This window comes from Siniperca chuatsi, linkage group LG4 (assembly GCF_020085105.1).
Source record: "Siniperca chuatsi isolate FFG_IHB_CAS linkage group LG4, ASM2008510v1, whole genome shotgun sequence".
Lineage (NCBI taxonomy): Eukaryota > Metazoa > Chordata > Actinopteri > Centrarchiformes > Sinipercidae > Siniperca > Siniperca chuatsi.
The window spans coordinates 634258-656127 of record NC_058045.1 but is presented as its reverse complement, the minus strand read 5'-3'; the positions used below and the strand labels follow the sequence as shown (position 1 = coordinate 656127).

The window sequence follows — 21870 nt, the reverse complement described above, 5'->3', positions numbered from 1 at the left end:
GTTCATGCTCGAAAACCCTCCAATGTGGCTGAATTACAACAATTCTGCAAAGATGAGTGGGCCAATATTCCTCCACAGCGCTGTAAAAGACTCATTGCAAGTTATCGCAAACGCTTGATTGCAGTTGTTGCTGTTAAGGGTGGCCCAACCAGTTATTAGGTTTTAACAGGTGGGGCAATCACTATTTCACACAGGGCCATGTAGGTTTGGATTTTGTTTTCCCTTAATAATAACAACCTTCATTTAAAAACTACATTTTGTGTTTACTTGTGTTATCTTTGACTAATACTTAATTTTGTTTGATGATCTGAAACATTTAACTGTGACAAACATGCAAAAAATAAGAAATCAGGAAGGGGGCAAACACTTTTTCACACCACTATATATTGAAACCAGGTAAATTGGTTGTGTCTTGTGTCTGCATTCCATACACAACGAATATTCACCGATGTGTCATTTCCATCCAACATATACTGTAGTTATGTTTCATTCACAGGCTGGTAGCAAGGCATGATGGGATTCAAAAGGATTAATCAGTGACTGTTGCTGTGGTAGCAGGACATAAATAACAGATTTCTAAAAGTAAAAATGATCAGGTGTGTTTTTCTCACCACTGAGGACCACCACCACTCACATTTACACACATGAATACTCAGTCAACATGGAAAGACTGGTAATGAAAAGAAGTACATTATCTGACCTCTTAGGTCAGTCTCATGACAAATCAAGTACAGTACTGTGTATTGTGACAAAGCTGCTGAGGTATCAAATTTTCCATAAGATGGTCGTATCAAAGCAAATTTCCACTACACCTAATACATGTAGAAGAAGCACTAAAGCCACAGTTAAATTTCATTATGTTAGATTTAATAAAAACCCACAGAGATTTATGTGTATTAACAATTAACAGCACGATGGTGGAGGAGAAAACTATTGAAGGTACCATTGTCTTGGTTAAACTCTGTCATTTATACCATGATCACTGCAAAGCCTCATGAACTCAGTGTGCCACATAGGTTTTTACATAGGCTTTTTTGGCATAAAATGCTCCTTGATACAGGTGAAAACGTTTTTCTCTTCCCAGTGGCTGTTTTCGGTGTCAGTCGGTGAAGTCATGCAGAAGCTGTAAATTACAGGGTGTTTGACTGTTTAGGCTTAAATATCTCAAATAAACCAATATTTTTACTTTTTCTTAACATAGATCATCTAGATGAAGTGTAATTACTACTTAGGCTGTAGTAAATATTTCATATATTTAGTAGATATATCTTTTTATGACCCTATTTACAACACAACTTTGAAAACCGGAAGAACTACTGCACTACTGTGCTGATTTGTATCAAGGTGCATGGCGGGCCTCTAGGGAATTGTAGTTTTTTCAGAAATGTGTGTTTTTTTAAAGGATTGGAAGTTGTAAATACTAAATTGAGTACACTGGGAAGTTTAGGGGTATGGTAAACACATTTATGTAATCAGAGTTTAAATGTCTAATTGTTAAATGGGTGAAAATGTATTTTAATTATTTATTTATTATCCTGTGCAATTAATTATATCTATATTGTGCAACTGTACACACACAATTACCAAGGCTAAGTGACAAAGTACCTTCTGAAAGTCTGCTAGAAGATGTGAATGCAGCACTACATACTATCTCTACTGAGACCATAACTAAGACCAATGAGCTGATATATACACCACAGCAACAGTGATCCTAGAGATGCTTGGCTATAAGATGAACACCATAAGCCACAAAGAGCATTATCCCCCATGGACGAGGAGGCTAGAGGACAAGATCAAGGCAACACGGAGAGAAGTTAGTTAGCTACCTGATTCACTGGAGACTGCCAAACAAAGACTCACAGCTCTGGTTACCCACCTGAAGAGATACACGGGAGAAGCAGAAGCCAGGAGAATAAACCGGATGTTCTCCACCAAACCATCCAAAGTGTACTCTCAGTACAGAGCCACCCAGGGCTGAGACTGAACGGTAATGGAAGAACATATGGGAAAAGGAGGCATAACATAACACCATTGCTCAGTGGCTAGTGGATCTAAGAACAGACCACAGCAATCTCCCAGAACAAGATTCAGTAATTATTACAATGGCAGACATCCAAGAAAGTGTGTCAGGTATGAAGAACTGGACAGCACCAGGCCCTGACATGATCCACACCTACTGGCTGAAGAAACTAACTCCACTTCATGAATGCCTGGCAGCACAAATGAACCAACTGCTGATGGATGAGACCCACCCAGAATGGTTAACCCAAGGACGGACAGTCCTGATCATGAAGGATCCCCATAAGGGAAAGATTCCATCAAACCACTGGCCAATAACCTGCCTCTGGACAACATGGAAGCTCCTGTCAGGCATCATAGCGGCTAAGATGAGTAGGTACATAGCTCAATACATGGACAAGGCCCAGAAGGGAATTGGTAGTAATACCAGCTACTGGTCGATACAGCAGTCACTCGAGACTGCAAGACCAGGCAGACCAACCTGTGCACTGCCTGGATTGACTCAACAGGACACTAAGAGTCTTCATCAAGAACTCAGTGGGTCTGTGCAAAACAACTCTAGAAGTCAACTCAAAGCCTGTTTCACAAGTCACCATCTAGTGCGTCATATCCCAAGGTGATGCACTATCCCCGCTGTTGTTCTGCATAGGGCTGAACCCCCTCAGACACATCATCACAAAAAGTGGATACGGATACCGGTTCCGCAGTGGAGGAACCATCAGCAACAGTAACACTACCAGCATCTACAGCAACATTGGACAAGTGCAGTCAGATGGTATCAAAAAGAGGGAAAATGATCAGAACCGAGGGGGTTGAACTACTAGAAGGCAACATTGCAGATGTTCAGGACAGCTACAGATACCTTGGGATCTCGCAGGCAAATGGAAACTATGAGGAGGCAGCAAGGAAGTCAGCCACAGCCAAATACCCACACAAAGTAAGGCAGGTCCTAAGAAGTCAGCTGAATGGGAACAACAAGATCCGAGCCATCAACACATACGCCCTGCCAGTCATCAGATACCCCACTGGTATCTGAAACTGGCCAAAGGAGGAGATAGAGGCCACTGATAAATACAATGAAGCTCCTCACAATGCGTGGAAGGTTTCACCCCAAATTCAGCACCCTGAGACTGTACACTAAGTGAAACGAAGGAGGCAGAGGACTAGTGAGTGTCAGAACCACTGTCCAGGATGAAACAACAAAGATCCAGGAGTACATCAGGAAGATGGTCCCCAATGATTTCTGACACCTCCTAAGGTAGAATGACCAAGCTAAGATTCTATGGGACTTCCAGATCCAGACTGATCGACAAACAGCAGAAGGAACACGAGAAGCTCGAAAAATACCAAGGGCTGAAAGAGGAGCTAGAAAAGAGGAGTGTAAAATCAACAGTGGTGCCAGTGGTAATTGGAGCACTGGGGGCTGTGACCCCTAAACTGGGAGAGTGGCTCCAGCAGATTCCAGGTACATCTGAAGTCTCTGTCCAGAAGAGTGCAATATATTGTACAATATTGCTGACAATTTAGGGCATCACTACAAGATTTGGAGGAAGGCCTGAAGTGTTAACGGGTCATCAAATACTGAGGCATACACAGGCCACTCTTTGCACAACCCTGGAGATTTTTTGTATCTTTATGATTCTTGGTGTTGGGATTTTATGTCAGCATGACATAGCCTATTCAATCAGAATCTGTTTTATTAGCCAATGCAAGCATACAAAGAATATGTCTTGGGATTTGCTCCCAAAAAAAAAAAAAAAAATGCAACACAGAAGAATAATAGACAAAAGTACAATGATGGTGGTGGTGGTGGTAGTAGTAATACTACTACTACTACTACTAATTATAATAATAATAATAATAATAATAATAATAATAATATTAAAATTAACATCTTAAAATCTATTTACAGAATAGAATGTAAAGTCAATTTTCATTTCAAAACTATTACAAAAAGGAATTATGGACTGTTCTATAGACAAAGAAATTAAGTGTATTAAATATATAAAGCAAAATTAAATGTGTCATGTGCATAAATTATGTAACAGTGGAGGCTGAATGCAATAGACAATATAAAGTCCAATTTGATGATATATATGAACGTGACAAGTGCAGAGATTAAATGAGGGATGTGAAAGGTAAAGTCCAGTTTTATAACCCCTTCTTAAGAAATTTCATAATTAAATATCCTCAGCCATATATTCTTGGAATTATATAATTAAATGAGAAACTTCACATTTTACAATCAGACTATAAAACTTGAAAACCCCAAAATACTCTGTGCTGAGTCAACAGATTCAAACCTCCTAGCATTACTCTGCCGAGTCAGCAGATTGAACCTTCGGTCTGTCACCTCCTGCTCTCCATGATCACATACAGTATATTATGTTTTGATATAAGTGAACTCACTCCAGTTGTTCCTTACTTTGCATGGGAGGTAACACATGAGTATGTCTAATGTGATGTAAAACCCCCATAGTTATATTTCTCAAAGTTAATGGACAATCTCAGTATTTCTATTTCTCACTATTAGGGTACCTAGGTTATGTCTATTATTTGGAAAGTAATTTAAACAGAATGAAAATCCCCCGTGGTTGTCTCTGTGTCTGTATGTCGATATGTTTGTGTGCTATGGTGATGTGTATGATATGAGCATCCACATGTGTGCACTTTTGTGCGAGGGAGTGAGAGGGTGTCCGTTTGATCCTGTGAGTGTGTGTTTGTATAGGGGTGGATTTGATCTAGATGCGTATGCACACATGCTGTTATGAACGAATGACTATATTCTACATTTATTTCTGTTTTTCTGTTTGCCTCATTTAATTTTTCAAGGCCGTGAGAGCAAGAAAGAGAGCAAGAAAGAAAGAAAACAAGAGAGCAAGCAAGAAAGAAACAGTAAGAAAGAGAGCAAGAAAGAGAGAGAAAAAGAGACATTTTGAGGGAGGGTGGTCGGGGAGAGGGTGGCACAATGGAAATACCAATTTTTAAAATAATGTCATTGTGGTACATTAATATTAATAAATTAATAATAGGGATGACAGCTATTGGTATAATAATGATAGTATTAGTAACACAGCCAATAACAACAACAACTGTAGTAGCAGTTGTCGAGCAGGAACATGGGGGCAGCAAGTGGCCCACAACCACAGATCCAGTCTCTGCAGCTCCGGAGGCAGAAATACCTGCTGAAATCAACAGAAGGAGAGAGGAGAGAGACGAGGAAGCACAGAACTATGGGAGAGAGAAGATGTTGAGTTAGTAACATGCAGTAATGGGATAAAAATGCATACAGATGGAGAGGGAGAGGAGGAGAGAGGAAAGAGCTGCATCTTGATAAGTCTCCCTGCAGTCTAGACCTATAGCAGCATAACTAAGGGATGGTTCAGTGCTCACCCAAGCCAGCCCTAACTATAAGCTTTATCAAAGAGGAAAGTCTTAAACCTACTCTTAAATGTGGAGATGGTGTCTGCCTCCCAAAACCAACTTGGGATCTGATTCCACAGGAGAGGAGCTTGATAACTGAAGGCTCCGGCTCTACTTTTGGGGACTCTAGGAACCACAAGTAACCCTGCATCCTGGGAGCGCAGTGTTCTAGTTGGGTAATATGGTACTATGAGATTGTTAAGATATAATGGTGGCTGACCATTAAAATCTTTGTAGGTGAGGAGAAGGATTTTAAATTCTACTCTGGATTTTACAGGGAACCAGTGCAGAGAAGCTAATATAGGATAAATGTGATCTCTTTTCCTAGTTCTTGTTAGTACACGTGTCGCAGCAGCATTCTGGATCAACTGGAGTTATTCGGGTAGCCTGATAATAAGGAGTTGCAATAGTCCAGCCTAGAAGTACGGACTAGTTTTTTGGCATAATTTTGAAACAGGATGTGCCTGATTTTTGCAATGTTGCATTGGTAAAAGAAGGCAGTCCTTGAAGTTTGTTTCATGTGGGAGTTAAAGGATAAATCCTGATCAAAGATAACTCTGAGATTCCTTACGGTGTTGCTGGAGGACAGGGCAATGCCATCTAGAGTAACTATATCTTAGATAATGTGTCTTGGAGGTGACTGGGGCCAAATACAATAACGTCACTTTTGTCAGAGTTTAACATCAGAAAATTGCAAGTCATCCACGTCTTTATGTCCTTAAAGCATGCTTGAAGTTTAGCTAACAGGTTAGTTTCATCTGGCTTGATCGCTAGATATAATTGGGTATTATCCGCATAACAATGAAAGTTTATGGAATGTTTCCTAAAAATATTGCCTAAAAGAAGCATATATACAGGGAACCAGTGCAGAGAAGCTAATATAGGATAAATGTGATCTCTTTTCCTAGTTCTTGTTAGTACACGTGTCGCAGCAGCATTCTGGATCAACTGGAGTTATTCGGGTAGCCTGATAATAAGGAGTTGCAATAGTCCAGCCTAGAAGTATGGACTAGTTTTTTGGCATAATTTTGAGACAGGATGTGCCTGATTTTTGCAATGTTGCATTGGTAAAAGAAGGCAGTCCTTGAAGTTTGTTTCATGTGGGAGTTAAAGGATAAATCCTGATCAAAGATAACTCTGAGATTCCTTACGGTGTTGCTGGAGGACAGGGCAATGCCATCTAGAGTAACTATATCTTAGATAATGTGTCTTGGAGGTGACTGGGGCCAAATACAATAACGTCACTTTTGTCAGAGTTTAACATCAGAAAATTGCAAGTCATCCACGTCTTTATGTCCTTAAAGCATGCTTGAAGTTTAGCTAACAGGTTAGTTTCATCTGGCTTGATCGCTAGATATAATTGGGTATTATCCGCATAACAATGAAAGTTTATGGAATGTTTCCTAAAAATATTGCCTAAAAGAAGCATATATAAAAAGGTGAATAGAATCAGTCCAAGCACAGAACCTTGTGGAACTCCATGACTAATTTTGGCGTGCACGGAGGACTCACCGTTAACATGTACAAACTGAGATTGATCAGATAGATAGGATTCAAACCAGCTTAGTGCGGTTCCTGTAATGCCAATTATATGTTCCAGTCTCTGTAATAGGATGTGATTGTCAATGGTGTCGAATGCAACACTAAGATCTAACAAGACAAGTACAGAGACAAGTCCATTGTCTGATGCAATTAAAAAGGTAATTCGTAATTTTCACCAGTGCTGTCTCTGTGCTATGATGCACTCTAGATCCTGACTGAAAATCCTCAAATAAACTGCTGTTATTTAGAAAGTCACACAACTGATTTGCGACTGCTTTCGCAAGGATCTTAGAAAGAAAGGGAAGGTTAGATATAGGTCTATAGTTGGCTAAAACCCCTGGATCAAGAGTGGGCTTTTTAAGAAGCAGTTTAATTACAGCTAAAACGTTTTTAAGCAGCCTAGTTGGAATGGGGTCTAAGAGACAAGCTAATGGCTTAGATGAATTTATCATCAAATTTAGTTGAAGAAGGTCGATAGGAGGAAAGCAGTCAAAATATATCAGGTTTTTCAGTTATTTCTAAGGTTCCAGTGTTTGAAGATAAATCGGTAACGGTTGAGGGCAGTACCTGATGAATTTTTTCTCTAATAGTTAAAATTTTATCATTAAAGAAACTCATGAAGTCGTTACTACTGAGGGCTATAGGAATACATGGTTCAATAGAGCTATGACTCTCTGTCAGCCTGGCTACAGTGCTGAAAAGAAACCTAGGGTTGTTTTTATTTTCCTCTATTAATGGCAAGCTGCTCTGGTATTACGGAGAGCCTTCCTATTTGTTTTAAGACTATCTTGCCAGACTAAATGAAATTCTTCCAGGTTGTCCGAATGCCATTTCCTTATAAGTTTCCGAGATGTTTGCTTTAATTTGCAGGTTTGGGGGTTACACCATGGAGCTAACCTTCTTTGTTTTATTATCTTCTTTTTTAGAGGAGTGATAGAATCAAGTGTCGTTTGCAGTGCCCGCAGCACTATCAACTAGATAGTCAATTTGGGAGGGGCTGCGATTTGCATGGGAGTCCTCTGTTATATTGAGACATAACAATGAATTAAATGCAGATGGAATCGCTACCATGAAATTAGTCACAGCACTATCAGATAGACATCTAGAGTAGGAGTTTTTGCCTAATGGCGTGTAGTCCAGTAATAGCAGTTCAAACGTTATTAAATAATGGTCCGATAAAGAAGGATTCTGTGGAAAGACTATTATCAAGTTCCATACCGTATACCAGAACAAGGAGGAGGGTGTGGTTAAAACAGTGAGTGGTTTCATGTACACTCTGACAAAAGCCAATCTAATCTAATAATGAGATCATTTTCAACATCCACATGAATATTGATATCACCTACAATAATTACTTTCTGTTTTAAGGACTAAACATGATAATAACTCTGAGAATTCAGATAAAAATTCAGAATAAGGACCAGGAGCGTGGTACACTATAACAAATATAATTGGCTGTATTATTTTCCAGGTTGGGTGTGAAAGACTAAGATCAAGTCTTTCGAATGAGGTTTAGGGTTGATTAGGGTGCTGAGAGAGGAGCTGTGGTATTGTATGAGGAAGTCTGGAGTGGCAGAGAAGTATGTTAGAGTGGTGCAGGACATGTATGAGAGCTGTAAGACCGTGGTGAGGTGTGCTGTAGGTGTGACAGAGGAGTTCAAGTTGAAGTTGGGTCTGCATCAAGGATCGGCTCTGAGCCCCAGCTTGTTTGCTCTGGTGATGGACAGGCTGACAGATGAGGTTAGACAGGAATCTCCATGGACTATGATGTTTGCAGATGACATTGTGATTTGTAGTGAGAGCAGGGAGCAGGTGGAGGAAAATCTAGAGAGATGGAGGTCTGCTCTGGAAAACAGAGGAATGAAGCTTAGCCGCAGTAAGACAGAATACATGTGCATCAATGAGAGGGACCCAGGTGGAACGGTGAGGGTACAGGGAGCAGAGGTGAAGAAGGTGCAGGACTTTAAGTACTTAGGGTCAACGGTTCAGAGCAATGGAGACTGTGGAAAAGAGGTGACGAGGCGAGTGCAAGCAGGTTGGAATGGGTGGACAAAGACTCTGAGGGGAGATTTATTCTGGTAAATGGATCTATCGATGGAATACAAGTGTTTATGAACATATGCTCCAAATGAGAATGAGCCTGGCTTCATTAATAAAATCTTTAAAACAATGCTATAGCACAGCTCTAGTATTTTACTGCTGGAACGGGATTTTGGCTGTGTCATGTCTACTTCTAGAATGAGTAAAATGCTCAAACACCTATCAATAGAGTCAGGTCTGGTGGATGTTTGGAGAAGTAGATTCCCTAAAGGTAGAGATTTTATTTTCTTCACACAGGCATTTTTTTACCCCCAAAGCAGAGCCATACAAGAGAGAAGACAAAGATTTTACCCATTACTATATCTGATCATGCACCTCTTGCATTATGATGGGACATAGGGCACAGGCCAACAACCAAACAATGGAGACTAAATGCATCAATTTTAAACGATAAGGAATTTATTACATTTCTAACAACTGAACTAAGTGATTACCTAGATATAAATGTCTTTGAAAAAAAGATAAGGGAAGCAAAGTAACGTGAACTTGAAGACAAAATAATGCAGCTGGAGCAACAACATAAAAACACCAACTCCAATCTGCTTAATGCTCTCAAACAAGCACATAGAGATCTAAATAGCCTAGTCACAGAAAAGAGAGGGCATATTAAGGTTTACTAATCAAAAATAGTGGGCAGGGCAAGTAGATTGTTACCATTAAGACTTAAACAGCAATCACCCAATATAGTACATAAATTAAAATGTAATAATTCACTCAGAAAACCTGATGAAATTCTTTTGCAGAATTTCTGAAGTTCGGTGCCTATGGCAAAAGAGTTGGATGAACCAATTAACGAATGGGAAATACAACAGGTAATCTCTTCACTGAAAAACAATAAAAGCCCTGGACCCGACGGGTGTATTAATGAATTTTATAAATCGTTTAAAGAGAGTGTCACCTCTACTGTTAAAAACTTATGACCATGCGTTATAATCTGGAACCCCTCCTGGAGGGGGCCATCAAAAAAATATTATATACACAACACATGAGGTGGACCCTGCAGACTTTGCCTTTCTTAGACATCTCCTTAAGAGAAGAAAGGTTACTTGGATGTGAACACAAAATTGTGCAATATGCTTTCTGTTGTATTAGAGGTGAGGCCAAAATCAATTTTCAATTATTTTCCAATTCTGAATGGCATCCAAAGGGGGATTCCTGCATCAAACCTTCATGATTCATTTGTGAGAAGGGAGAATGTGCAGCTTTTATTTGGACAGTTTGATTAGACTTTGTGACATTTCCCAGTAAACACAGGGCTCCTGTGTTCGCTGATTTGCCACTTAACACTGATGAGTCACATCTAACTGAGCATGTCTTTTCAGTTCTGTGGAGAAAATGTGATCACTTTCTTGAACTCTGCCCATTTTCCAAAGTGGGCTCACTTGTAACTGCCCTGACCCTGTTCAATCATTTTGAGCAGGAATACATTCACTCAACAAGGCACAAAAGCAGAAGAAGCTGAAGACAGATTTTTATTGTCCTGGCAGCCAACTGGGAAACAATCCAAGGTAAAATATAGTTTAATTGGGAAGAAACTACTTAATCCTAAGCTGAATAAAGTGAAACAAGTTGATAAAATCCATAGGTGTGATTCATGTGATATCTCCCTTCTTGTTCGTTTTGATTCCCAGTGGTGGCCTAGGTGAAACCTAGATGAAATCTAGATGAAAACGTTAGTTAGCCAGTCAGTCAGCCAGCCACTTTGATCCAGGTCAAGATATCTCAGCAACTACTGTTGAGTTGCAATAAACTTGCTGTGTTGGATGAATATTAAACCTAGTTGTACACTGGATGTGGATACATCACATTCTGGTTGGACCACAGCTCTGTCACAGGTCACATATCCACTTAAGTGTTTCAGAAGTGGAGGATCTTCAAGGAGTGTTCAGCAGACACATTTCCAGTATATAGTTGTTTTGTTCTTCCGCTCTTCTGTCTTTCTTACTGTTTAGTATTATTTTATATAGTATATATTCTCCTTTCTTTCTCATGCCAATGTTTTGAATGTTTATTATAGTTCTTGAGATGCTTTTGTTCTGGAATTCTATCTATCTATCTATCTATCTCACCCTTATAAGAATGCTTTTAATTTGTAAGTGTACACAGAAATGCACAAAAAGAAAAAAGTTGTTTTTAAAAGGCATATTGAACGCGTGTTTGCATGTCATTTGTGTGGTGTTATGACAAATGCAAATTAAATACTTAAAACAATATAATTTTAAGTCAATTGTCAATAAATGTACATAAATATACATTAAGGGAATTTTAGGGAGATGCGACAAAATATAGATCTGGCACATATAGGCAGCATGGTGGAGAAAAGAGCTGTGATAGAGATGCTCTGGTCATGCATCTGGTGGACATTGGGGGCAATTGGGGGCCGACCTCTCCTATATGACCACTATCAGGCCAAAATTCCCACTTGCACACAAGAAATAACAAAATCTAATGAGCTTACCATGAAATATACTGAGCACCTTAATGCTCCAAGTGTTCTGAGCACATTAATGCTGCTGAGGATTTAGATGATGGCCAGAGTTAGAGGAAACGTCGGAGAGATTCAGCCGTACATGTTTGAGCCTCAGTCAGACCCAGATGAGGAGTCTGTCATGCACCAAAACCGGCGAATAGCAGACATATCAGAATGGTAAGTGTAGTTAGCATCTTTCATTTGTTTGTTAGCTTGTAACTGACAGCTGACACAGCGTGTTGGTCGTGAAACATGTTACAGTGTGTTCACATTGTTATTACATAGCCTAATGTTAGTAGAAGGAAGCTCCAGGGTCCGGTTTACATCCAAAAACTGCACACTCTACCATGTTTGCTGTCACAACTTAGGCTTAGTACTCCTCTCTGTTCTGACAGTCCGCTCTGCACTGGAGGTGTCAGGTTTCTTTGCCGGTGGCGTGGCAATTGGCTTCTGAATTTGTGACGTCCTAAATCCAGCTTATCCGGAGTACGTTTGAATCTCAGATTTTAGAGAAGTGTACAGACATCTCCCCCTTCAGTAGAGGAATGTGAACCTCTCTAGTGACAAACTTTGCTCTAGAGCAAGGCACTTAACCACAATGACTCCAGTGGACCTGCTCAGTGATAAATGGCAGTAGAATGGAATCATAGTGGGCAGCTACAGCAATAGTATTTTGAATACTATCATAATACAGTGTAACTTTTGCCTGAAAAAGTGCTGCCCATTTCAAGTCTAGTTCAGTAGTTGGAAGAGAATATTCAGGCAGCGCTTCAAGTATTTCACTGAGCACAGCAGGTTGCAGACCCTGGCAGGCTACTGTACTAGTTGTGAATCATAGTGCTAAGCAGGAGTTCGAATAGTGTTTTTTCAGACAGACAGAGAAAAAGAATGTTGTGTAGAGATGGATGGAATGTTCTTGAGAAAGGCAGAAACCCAAAGAAAGAAAACACAAGAAACAGTCAGTGTCTTCTGTGGCCGAGTGAGAGAGCACAAGAGGGGAAGGCACTGGAGGCGCCGTCTTAACTCCACACTCAGTCCTAGCTAAGACTTCCTAAATATATCTCTTCCTTTCACAAAGATCCTTTATATATTTGGGTTTGCTTTGCCAAAAGTTTCCCAGAGCTCAACTCTCAAGAGTTCCTCTGCTACAAGCAGCTAGAGAAAGTTGTTACAGAAGATGTCAGTAATATCAGTCCAGGGGTATGTGAGGCTGGAGGCAATGACATGAACATTCAAACCCAGGAGACAATAAGCAAACAAGAGTGTTGGAAAAAGGATGGTAGCAGGGGGACACTAGGACCCATGCAGGGGGCATTAGTCAATCGGAGGAGAGCCACAAACTAATAAGTAGGCTCATGGGCAACAGGTGTGGAGACTGCAGTCTAGCTCCACACTCAGACTATGGTGCTTTGTCCATGTCGCTGAGACTGTTGTACACTTGTGACTCTGGCAAGCCAAACCTGTGGTTTTTAATAATCAGTTATGTTTTATATTCATTTTAGCATTGTGTATAATGTAGGGCTATAATGTACTTTTGAATCATTATGGCAGACCCACTTTCCTTTTATTGAAGGGTCAGAAGTCAGAAGTACACAGCTGGAGTCAATATGTAGTTAGCCAAAAAGCATAAAGACTGGAAGCAGGGAGAAAATTGGCTGCCAGGACATACAATACTGTTATCCAAAGTGCTTTACAATTTACATGTCATTCACACACTGATGGCAATGCGTTTCCAAGCATGGCACTTTCACATTCCTCATACCTTTCCTCCATTCTTCCAAAGGTCCCATATGACCGCTCCAAAAACAACTTGTTTTCTGACCTGGCCTGGTTCAGTTTTCAATTCAATTTTATTTATATAGCACCAATTCATAACACAAGTTCTCATTGCACTTTTCCTATAGAGCAGGTCTAGACCGTACACTTTATAACATTATTTACAGAGACCCAACAAATCCCACCATGAGCAAGCATTTGGCGACAGTGGCAAGAAAAAACTTCCTTTAAGAGGCAGAAACCTTGGACAGAACCAGACTCGATGGTGGGCGGCCATCCGCCGCTGCCGTGTTAGGTTTGGAGAGAGAGAGAAAGCGAGAGACAGGTTTTGGGGGTGGAGGGGTGGGGGAGAGGGAGGCACAATTCAAATACCACCTAGAATTTTTAAAATAGTAATGTAATTGTAGTGGTAATATTAATATTAATAAATTAATAGGAATGACAGCAATAGTGGCCCACAACCACAGATCCAGACTCTGCAGCTCCGGAGGTAGAAATACCTGCTGAAATTGACAGAAGAAGAGGAGAGAAACAAGAAAGCACAGAACTACGTCAGGTAGTCAACAATCCAGGACACGAGGGGGGCATCCACCTGCATCGCTGTCAGCTTCTCACCAAGCAGGGCTGGCCGGATGGTGTTGAAAGCGCTGGAGAAGTCAAAAAACATGATCCTCACTGTGCTTGCTGCCTTGTCCAGGTGGGTGTGGATGCGGGTCAGCAGGAAGATCATGGCATCCTCAACTCCCAGCAGGGGCTGGTAGGTGAACTGAAGGGGGTTCAGGAGGGGTCTGACCATGGGCCTCAGCTGTTCCAGCACCAGTCTCTCCAGGGTCTTTTTATTTGTGGGAGGTCAGTGCCACCAGTCTGTAGTCCTTGGAGCCACTAGGACGCGATGTCTTTGGGGGGGTCGTCAGTCTGGAGAGGGCCGTTGGCATGAGAGCCAGTTGTAGGACTCTCCCAGGAAGATGGAGGAGGGGGGAGTAGTGAACTCAGAGGAGTCTGAGGGCCGACAGCAGCTGAGTTATAGGGGGGATGAGCAGGAGCCGGTGTGTCGAATCTGTTAAAGAACAGATTAAGTTTGTTGGCCCTGTCCAAGCTGCCTTCAACTCCTCTGCTGCCAGTCGGTCTGAAGCCAGTGATGGTCTTCATGCCGCTCCAGACCTCTCTCACGTTGTTCTGCTGGAGTTTCCACTCCAGCTTCCTCCTGTACTTCTCCTTGGCCTCCCTGATCTTTGCCTTCAGGTCAGCCTGGATTGCCCTAGTACCATTGGTAAAGACCCTCCTCTTGGAATGAGGGAAGAGCTGTATGCATCCTTAACGTTAGCATACAGCAGGTCTGGTGTCCTCTCCTCTCTAGTAGGACAACTCACATACTGGGTGAAATTAGTCAGTATTGTTGAAACACTGACATGGTTGAATTAATATGAGTGCACTCGGGTGTTGAGTCTGGAATTGTGCTATGGCGGTGTGAATGACGTTGCATGCCGATGCCGGGTTAGCAGAGGGGGGGATGTAAACAGCCACAACAATGGCATGTGAAAATTCACGTGGCAGATAATATGGCCGGAGTCCCACAGCTAACAGTTCAATGTCCGGGCTACAGATACTCTGCTTGATGGTAATGTGACCTGGGTTACACCATCTGTTATTAACCAGAACAGTAAGCCCGCCGCCTTTCCGCTTACCACTCCCGGTGTGATCCCTGTCGGCCCGAACAGTTTGAAAGCTGTCAATGGAAACGTTATGGTCCGGGATATCCTGGTGTAGCCAAACTACACTCACGGAACTAAACAGCCACTTCACAAAAGACTTTATCAGCACAGATGACACGCTAACTCAGGATTACAGAGCGCCGTGCATTTGCATCTAAAAGCTACACATTTGAACACAGTGAGGTGAAGATTCTAAGTAGAGAGAAGAGTTGGTTTGAAAGGGGTGTCAAGGAAGCCATTTTTGTGAAAAAAGAAAACCCCTCTTTGAACAGAAAAGGTGGTCTGAGATTCAATCTGCCCAAAGTTTACCACAGTGTATTAGCACCTTGGTCACGCCAATCATATGCTAATCAGGTACTTAACAGTGATGAGGGAGGTGCATCCAGAAAACAATAGGCCTGATTACTGATTACTGGGCCATCATGGAAACAGTTAGGTCAGTTTCAGGTGAAACTAGCTAGAGTAATCAACAGATACTCAAGTAGACTCCTACCTGAGGGCAGGGCTGATGTAACACAGAGTAACTTAAATTTCTGAGTTCCTGGTCCATTTTTTTCACATTTGAGAATGACTTCTGGATGGGAGCCGAAACGTCTTGATTCTGAAAACAGTGTCCAGATGACTGAAACCTTTTCTACGATAGAACACTCCTGGACGAATGAGGGACTACATCGTCTTATCACTGTAATACTTGAAATAATTGTGCAATATTCTCTGTTTAATACTCCGGTGCAATATACTCTGTTTTCAGTTTAATTTATTGATATTTCTTCATACTTCTATTACTGCAGTGCAATATTACCCGTCTCATAATCATCTTAATAAGCTACACTTAACTTGACAGTACTCATTATTGCACTATTACTTATTATATTGTATTATACCATACATACTTATCAACCTCTACATCCACTTGGTACTTATACTTATTTTAGCTTTTATACTTATATATCTACTTTGTATGTAATTTATCTTAAATGTATTATAGTATATTATATTTTGATTTGTTTAGTACTTCAATTCCTTCTATTCTCAAGTGTGCATTGACGTGACAGTGAGCAGTTGTAAGGAAAGTTTCCCCTCAGGGATCAATAAAGTATTTCTGAATCTGAAAAACAAATATAGCCCAAACTTATGTAATACTACATTTGTACTGTTTCAGTTTCTCGCCTTCTCACAGACATACACAAACACTACCATACTGGTGTTTACATTTCAGATCCTATTAGGTTTGCTCTCGGGTTGCAGAGTCGATCAGCAGTAACCAATTGGCTACTGTGTGATAACATCATTACCCCACAGTCAGACAAAACAGCCCATCAAGCTTAACAGCCACACAGCTTACCAGAGGAAAACATTGGCAGCAGAACCTTAGAAACCAGTATATGAATTGTATTTTATTGACAAACATCTTCTTCAGCCAGTAATAACAGAATTACTGGATAACTGGTCAATATTACACTGACTGTGTGAACATCTCTACCTGAATATGATTCTGATCATATTTCATAAAGAACATGTACAGGAAGAGGTTTGTTTTTACAATATAGAATTACATATTATAATTTATTGTTTTGTTAAACTAGTATTTCCAAGGTCAAGAATAAACTTTTGTCCTTGGCTTGTGGGTCAGACAGGCAATCATGACAATGCATGATAATTGTTTCAGAGACCTTTAAAAATATAAATTTTTTTTGTGATTTGTCTTTGATATTTGGGGCTGCCACTCAGATTTGCAAGGCCTCAGATTGATTCACATTGTGCAAAGAACATGTGCTACGAGTGTGGACATTAAAAGTGAGCCTGGGTAGAAATTTCAAGTATTGATTCAGCGGAATGAATTAAGTTACTTGAGGTTACTAAAACTCAAATAAGCATATTGAATGCACACATAAGTTATTTATGGAACAACTTCAAACTTGTTTTCAATGAATAAATCAATAAAAATGATAAATATGAAAGAGAAGACCCCTTTATCAGACAGGTAGGTAGTCACATCAGTGTCACAGGCAATAAATGTTGCAGCATAGCATGTAATTATCTGTAAAAAACAAACAAACAAAAGAAACATGATGGATCTTCTTTCATTCACTTCTAAATGGTGGATGACATTTTATGAATAATACCTTGATGTTCTGACAAGCATGCAGCACACCTAGACTAATGTGTTGAAAGAGAAGGGAGATGGTCAAGAAGAAAGAGAACAAACCAGAGAGGAGAAAATGAATGAAGAATAGGCATAATGAGAAAAATGCAAAAATGGACACAAAGACAAAGGAAGACCAAAAAAAGACAAGTGGTAATGAGTGGATCAAAAGAATATGGGAAAAAGGAAGGGAGAAGAAGAAACAGGATGAAAGAATAATCATAAAGGCGAGTGAAAGAATTAGATGGAATTCAACAACAAATACACTACAGAGAGTGTGTTCAGGTGAGAAGACCTCCCCACACCTTGTGCTGTCAGAGCTCACAGGAGAGATTGAACGGCTGTCTGAAAATCAATAGAAGCCATTCAGCTCCACACATCAGTCACTGCAGTAAGGGATCCACAGCACAGCAGCTCTGAACCAAGAAATGCTTTTGTGTGTTCTCAAACACCAGTGCTCATGTCTCTACACACACACACACACACACACACACACACACACACACACACACACAAACCTTTCAGAGCAGTGTTCCTTTGTTGGTGAGATGCTGTACTCTCTATACTTCAAGGGCCAAAAAAGAGCTTTTATAAAGATAGAAAAACCATCTTATTGAAACTCCTACTTATTATTTTGTTGTAGAGGGTATGCGCTAACATACCAGTCCCCTGGTATCCTAATGGGTAAACCTGTGTTCATTTAAGGAAAGCAGCCAAATTACTTCAGATCTACAAATGATCTGTGACCAGAAATGACTGAAGGTCAAAAATTCCAGCGACACTTGTGTGAAGAAAAACTTTATTGGTAGTACTTTATACATGTGTTGCTGTTTTTTTTAACCTCTTTCTCAAGCAACAACAGCAACAACAGGACTTAAAATTCTCAGCTTTTTTTCTGAAGGCAAGGGACACACAGCTGAAATGTGCACTGTACCATTCTTCTTTAATTGTTTTTGCACAAAACATACTTATTTAAATATTTAGCACAACTCTACTATATTTAGTTCAAGACATCTTTTTTCTCCTTATTTTTGTTTGACTGGTCAGGATCCTGTATCTGTGATCTGCTAACTCCCTGTGAGCCTGATCGCTGCTTGAGATCCTCTAGCAGGGCCCTAGTAATGGTTCTAAAATCTGGACTTGTCACTAAAGGTGATTCGGCCCCTCAGCTGTGGAACTCCCTTCCAGGAAATCTCAGGAAGGCAAACTCAGTGTCTTCTTCTTACAACTCACTTTCATCTTAACTGATGGTATTTGTTTTAATTGTTTAATATTTTGGATTTTATTTACTTTTATTCTTTGTTTTTACTGTAAAGCACTTTGTAACTTTGTTTTGAAAGGTGCTACATAAATAAAGTTATTGATTTGTGATGATGTTCTTGCATTCCAAAATGTTGTGACTTACTTTTGTAGAGTACCAACCTCAACCCTGTATCATCTACATCCTTTTGAGTTGGCCATTTCTTACATTTCCCAGAATGCCTATTGACATCTAAGAGGGTGGTTCTCTGTGCAAAGTGACACCAACATCAACAGTATATTGTGTTTAAGTGAAAACACCAACATGCACCATGCTATTGGATGATATTCACAAAAATCAGTGAGGGAGACGGGGACTGATCTGCAAGCTGCAATGCATTCTAGTCTTGATGCTGCTGTCAGTGGAGAAACTGGGATGTGTGATGGATTTATTTCTGGATACGCATTTACAGCCTAGGGCGACTATGAGGTAAGCACATTGCTGTCTCACTTTTCATTTACAACTTGAGGCCAATACAATGCTGAAAACTACAAGGTAACAGTACAGGTACAACACACTGGACCTCTCACCGGGCACTTCATGCCTATAGCTGGTTAAATCAAATGTCAAGCGGTGGAAAATGAGTTTTTCTCAGTTCAGTTTAAAACCTATAGTATGTATTTACCTTTATATACCATTTGAAATTCTACCACAATTGCAAAACTCAAAATCACTGCTACATTTTCTTCCTGTAGACAAAAAGAGATGGACAGAAAAACACTCCTGCCAACTAATGAATTAGTTATACTTCACATTTGTCAATGCTATATGCAAATATTTCCATTTACAGGTGAAAATGTAAGATTGCAAGCTTTGTTAATATTGGGCAACCCTTTCTCTAACTTATCTGTTCACATCATCTCGTCTAATCCTTCAGCTCTGTGTTTGTTGACGTGCAATCAGCAGGACAATGTCCTCACTCATTTTTCTACCCATATGAGGGCATTTTGACAAAAACGGACATGTCAGGCCTTGTAAGGATGGTGTCTTACTTGTGAGACTTGTGGTCCAGGATGTTGTGGTCCAGGTCAACGTGGGTGATGAGTCTCCTGATGTAAAGAGCCTTCATGTCTTTGGTTACAGACAGCAGACTTTGGCAGAACTTCACACCCATCTCCTGCAGCTCCCTGGTTCCTGTCTGCAGGCCCTGCACGCACACACATGCACACACACACACAGTTAATTGTACATATTTATAATCACAAGGGTGATCCCATCCTCCTGGATAACTATCACCCAATCTCCAAACTGCCTTTTATTTCGAAGATTCTTGATAAACTTGTATCTAAGCAGCTTCTTGCTGCTGTGTAAAACAATAATACCTTTGAAAAGTTCCAGTCTAGTTTTCATCATTTCATTGTTATGCAGATGACACACAGTTGTACCTCCCTGTCAAGCCCACTGACCTTAGTATGCTGAGTTCTCTGCAGGACTGCCTGTCTGACATAAAAAGCTGGATGTCGATACATTTTCTTCAGCTCAACTCAAATATAACTGAAATCCTTGTTATTGGGCCTCAACACATCACTAAACAAATACTGCCATCTACTGGTAACCTGTCACAACATATCAAGCCTGTTGCAAGAAATCTTGTTGATTACTTTTAAGGCTCTTCGTGACTGTCTTCTGTCTGTTCCTGAGTCCAGGATGAAAACTAAGGGGGGCAGAGCTTTTGCCATCAGGGCCCCGAGGCTCTGGAACAGCTTTACCTGAGCTGTCTGTTTATTTTATTGCTTTTATGTATTTTATGAATTTTATTTCTTTATATTTCATCATTCGCTGTGTTTTATTTCTCTTGTTGTGAAGCACTTTGTACTTTGTTTTGATAAGTGCTCTATAAATAAAATAATAATAATATTATTATTATTATTATTATTATTATTATTATTATTATTATTATTATTAATTTTATTATGCACACATGTAAACACAGGCACCGACCCACACACGTTTCGTTTTTTTTTTACTAGAACCAGAGCTGTGGGTGAAGAAAATAGACTGATAATTCGAGTATGTATGAACAAATCTCTATCAGTGAATCTTTAACCTGTTACTGAATCACCATTGTCACTGACCGAATCAGTGGCTTCTAGCAGTAGCGCTCCCCACTTGTGACATAATGCCATGGTCAGCTCAGCTGTGATTCACAGTAGCTTACTCCCTTATTCTTAACAGGCTGCTGAGCTCTTACCTCATGTACAGTGTTTGTAGAGGCTAGTTTTGTGCTGAACTAAGTGTGGGACGGTGTAGTCCCTCATTCGTCCAGGAGTGTTCTATCGTAGAAAAGGTTTCAGTCGTAGTCATCTGGACACTGTTTTCAGAATCAAGACGTTTCGGCTCCCATCCGGAAGTCATTCTCAATTGTGAAGGAATTGGACGGGAACTGGAAATTTAAGATAATCTGAGTTACATAAGCCCTGCCCTCAGGAGGGAATCTGCCTGAGTATCTGTTAATAGCTAGTTTCACCTGAAACTGACCTGATAGTTTCAAGATGGCCCAGTGATCAGTAATCAGGCCTATTGTTCTCTGGCTGCATCTACTTCATCACTGTTAAGTGCCTGATTAGCATGTGATAGGCGTGACCAAGGTGATAATACACTCTGATAGACTTTGGGCAGATTAAATCTCAGACCACCATTTCTGTTCAAAGAGGGGTTCTCTTTCTTCACAAAAATGGCTTCATTGACGCCCCGTTCAAACCAACTCTTCTCTCTACTAAGAATCTTCACCTCGCTGTCTTCAAATGTGTGGTTTGTAGCTTTTAAATGCAAATGCACGGCGCTCTGTAATCCTGAGATAGCGTGTCGTCTGTGCTGATAAAGTCTTTTGTGAAGTTGCTGTTTGGTTTCGCCTATGTACCGTTCTTTGCAGTTTTCCTCACTGCACTGAATGGAGTAGACAACATTGCTCTGTTTTTGTGTGGGTAACTTGTCCTTAGGGTGAACGAGTTTCTGTCTTAAAGTGTTGCCTGGTTTAAAGAAGACAGGAACATCGTGCTGTCTAAAGATCCTTTGTAGTTTTTCAGACAGTCCAGATACATAAGGAATGGAGACACCGTTCCTTCTCGGTTCAGTTACACTTTTGTCCTGTTTTTGGCTCTTTTAACTTTGTTGATAGCCCAAGTAGGATAACCACAGGCTGAGAGTGCATTCTGGACATGCCTTTCCTCTTTCTTCTTACCCTCTGAGCCTGTGGGCACTTCTTTGGCTCTGTGTTGTAATGTCGGATTACACCCAGCTTGTGCTGTAGTGGATGGTGTGAGTCAAAGAGCAGGTATTGATCCGTATGTGTTGGTTTCCTCTACACTTCTATCTGGAGCTTTCCGTCCTCTCCTCTGAGAGTAGAACAATCAAGAAAGGCCAAGCGGTTCTCTTTTGCATC

At 40.5% G+C, this 21870-nt stretch overlaps 1 protein-coding gene across 1 annotated transcript in view; it reads right to left on the bottom strand.

Annotated features, from left to right (window-relative positions):
- The window catches only part of LOC122875064 (cytosolic carboxypeptidase 4), a 338163-nt gene that overhangs the window by 16871 nt on the left and 299422 nt on the right, over positions 1 to 21870 (bottom strand). Inside the window, exon 26 of the mRNA XM_044193824.1 lies at positions 19481 to 19635. Within this exon, the coding sequence (XP_044049759.1) occupies positions 19481 to 19635 (155 nt within the window). The remainder of the gene's footprint in view (positions 1 to 19480; positions 19636 to 21870) is intronic.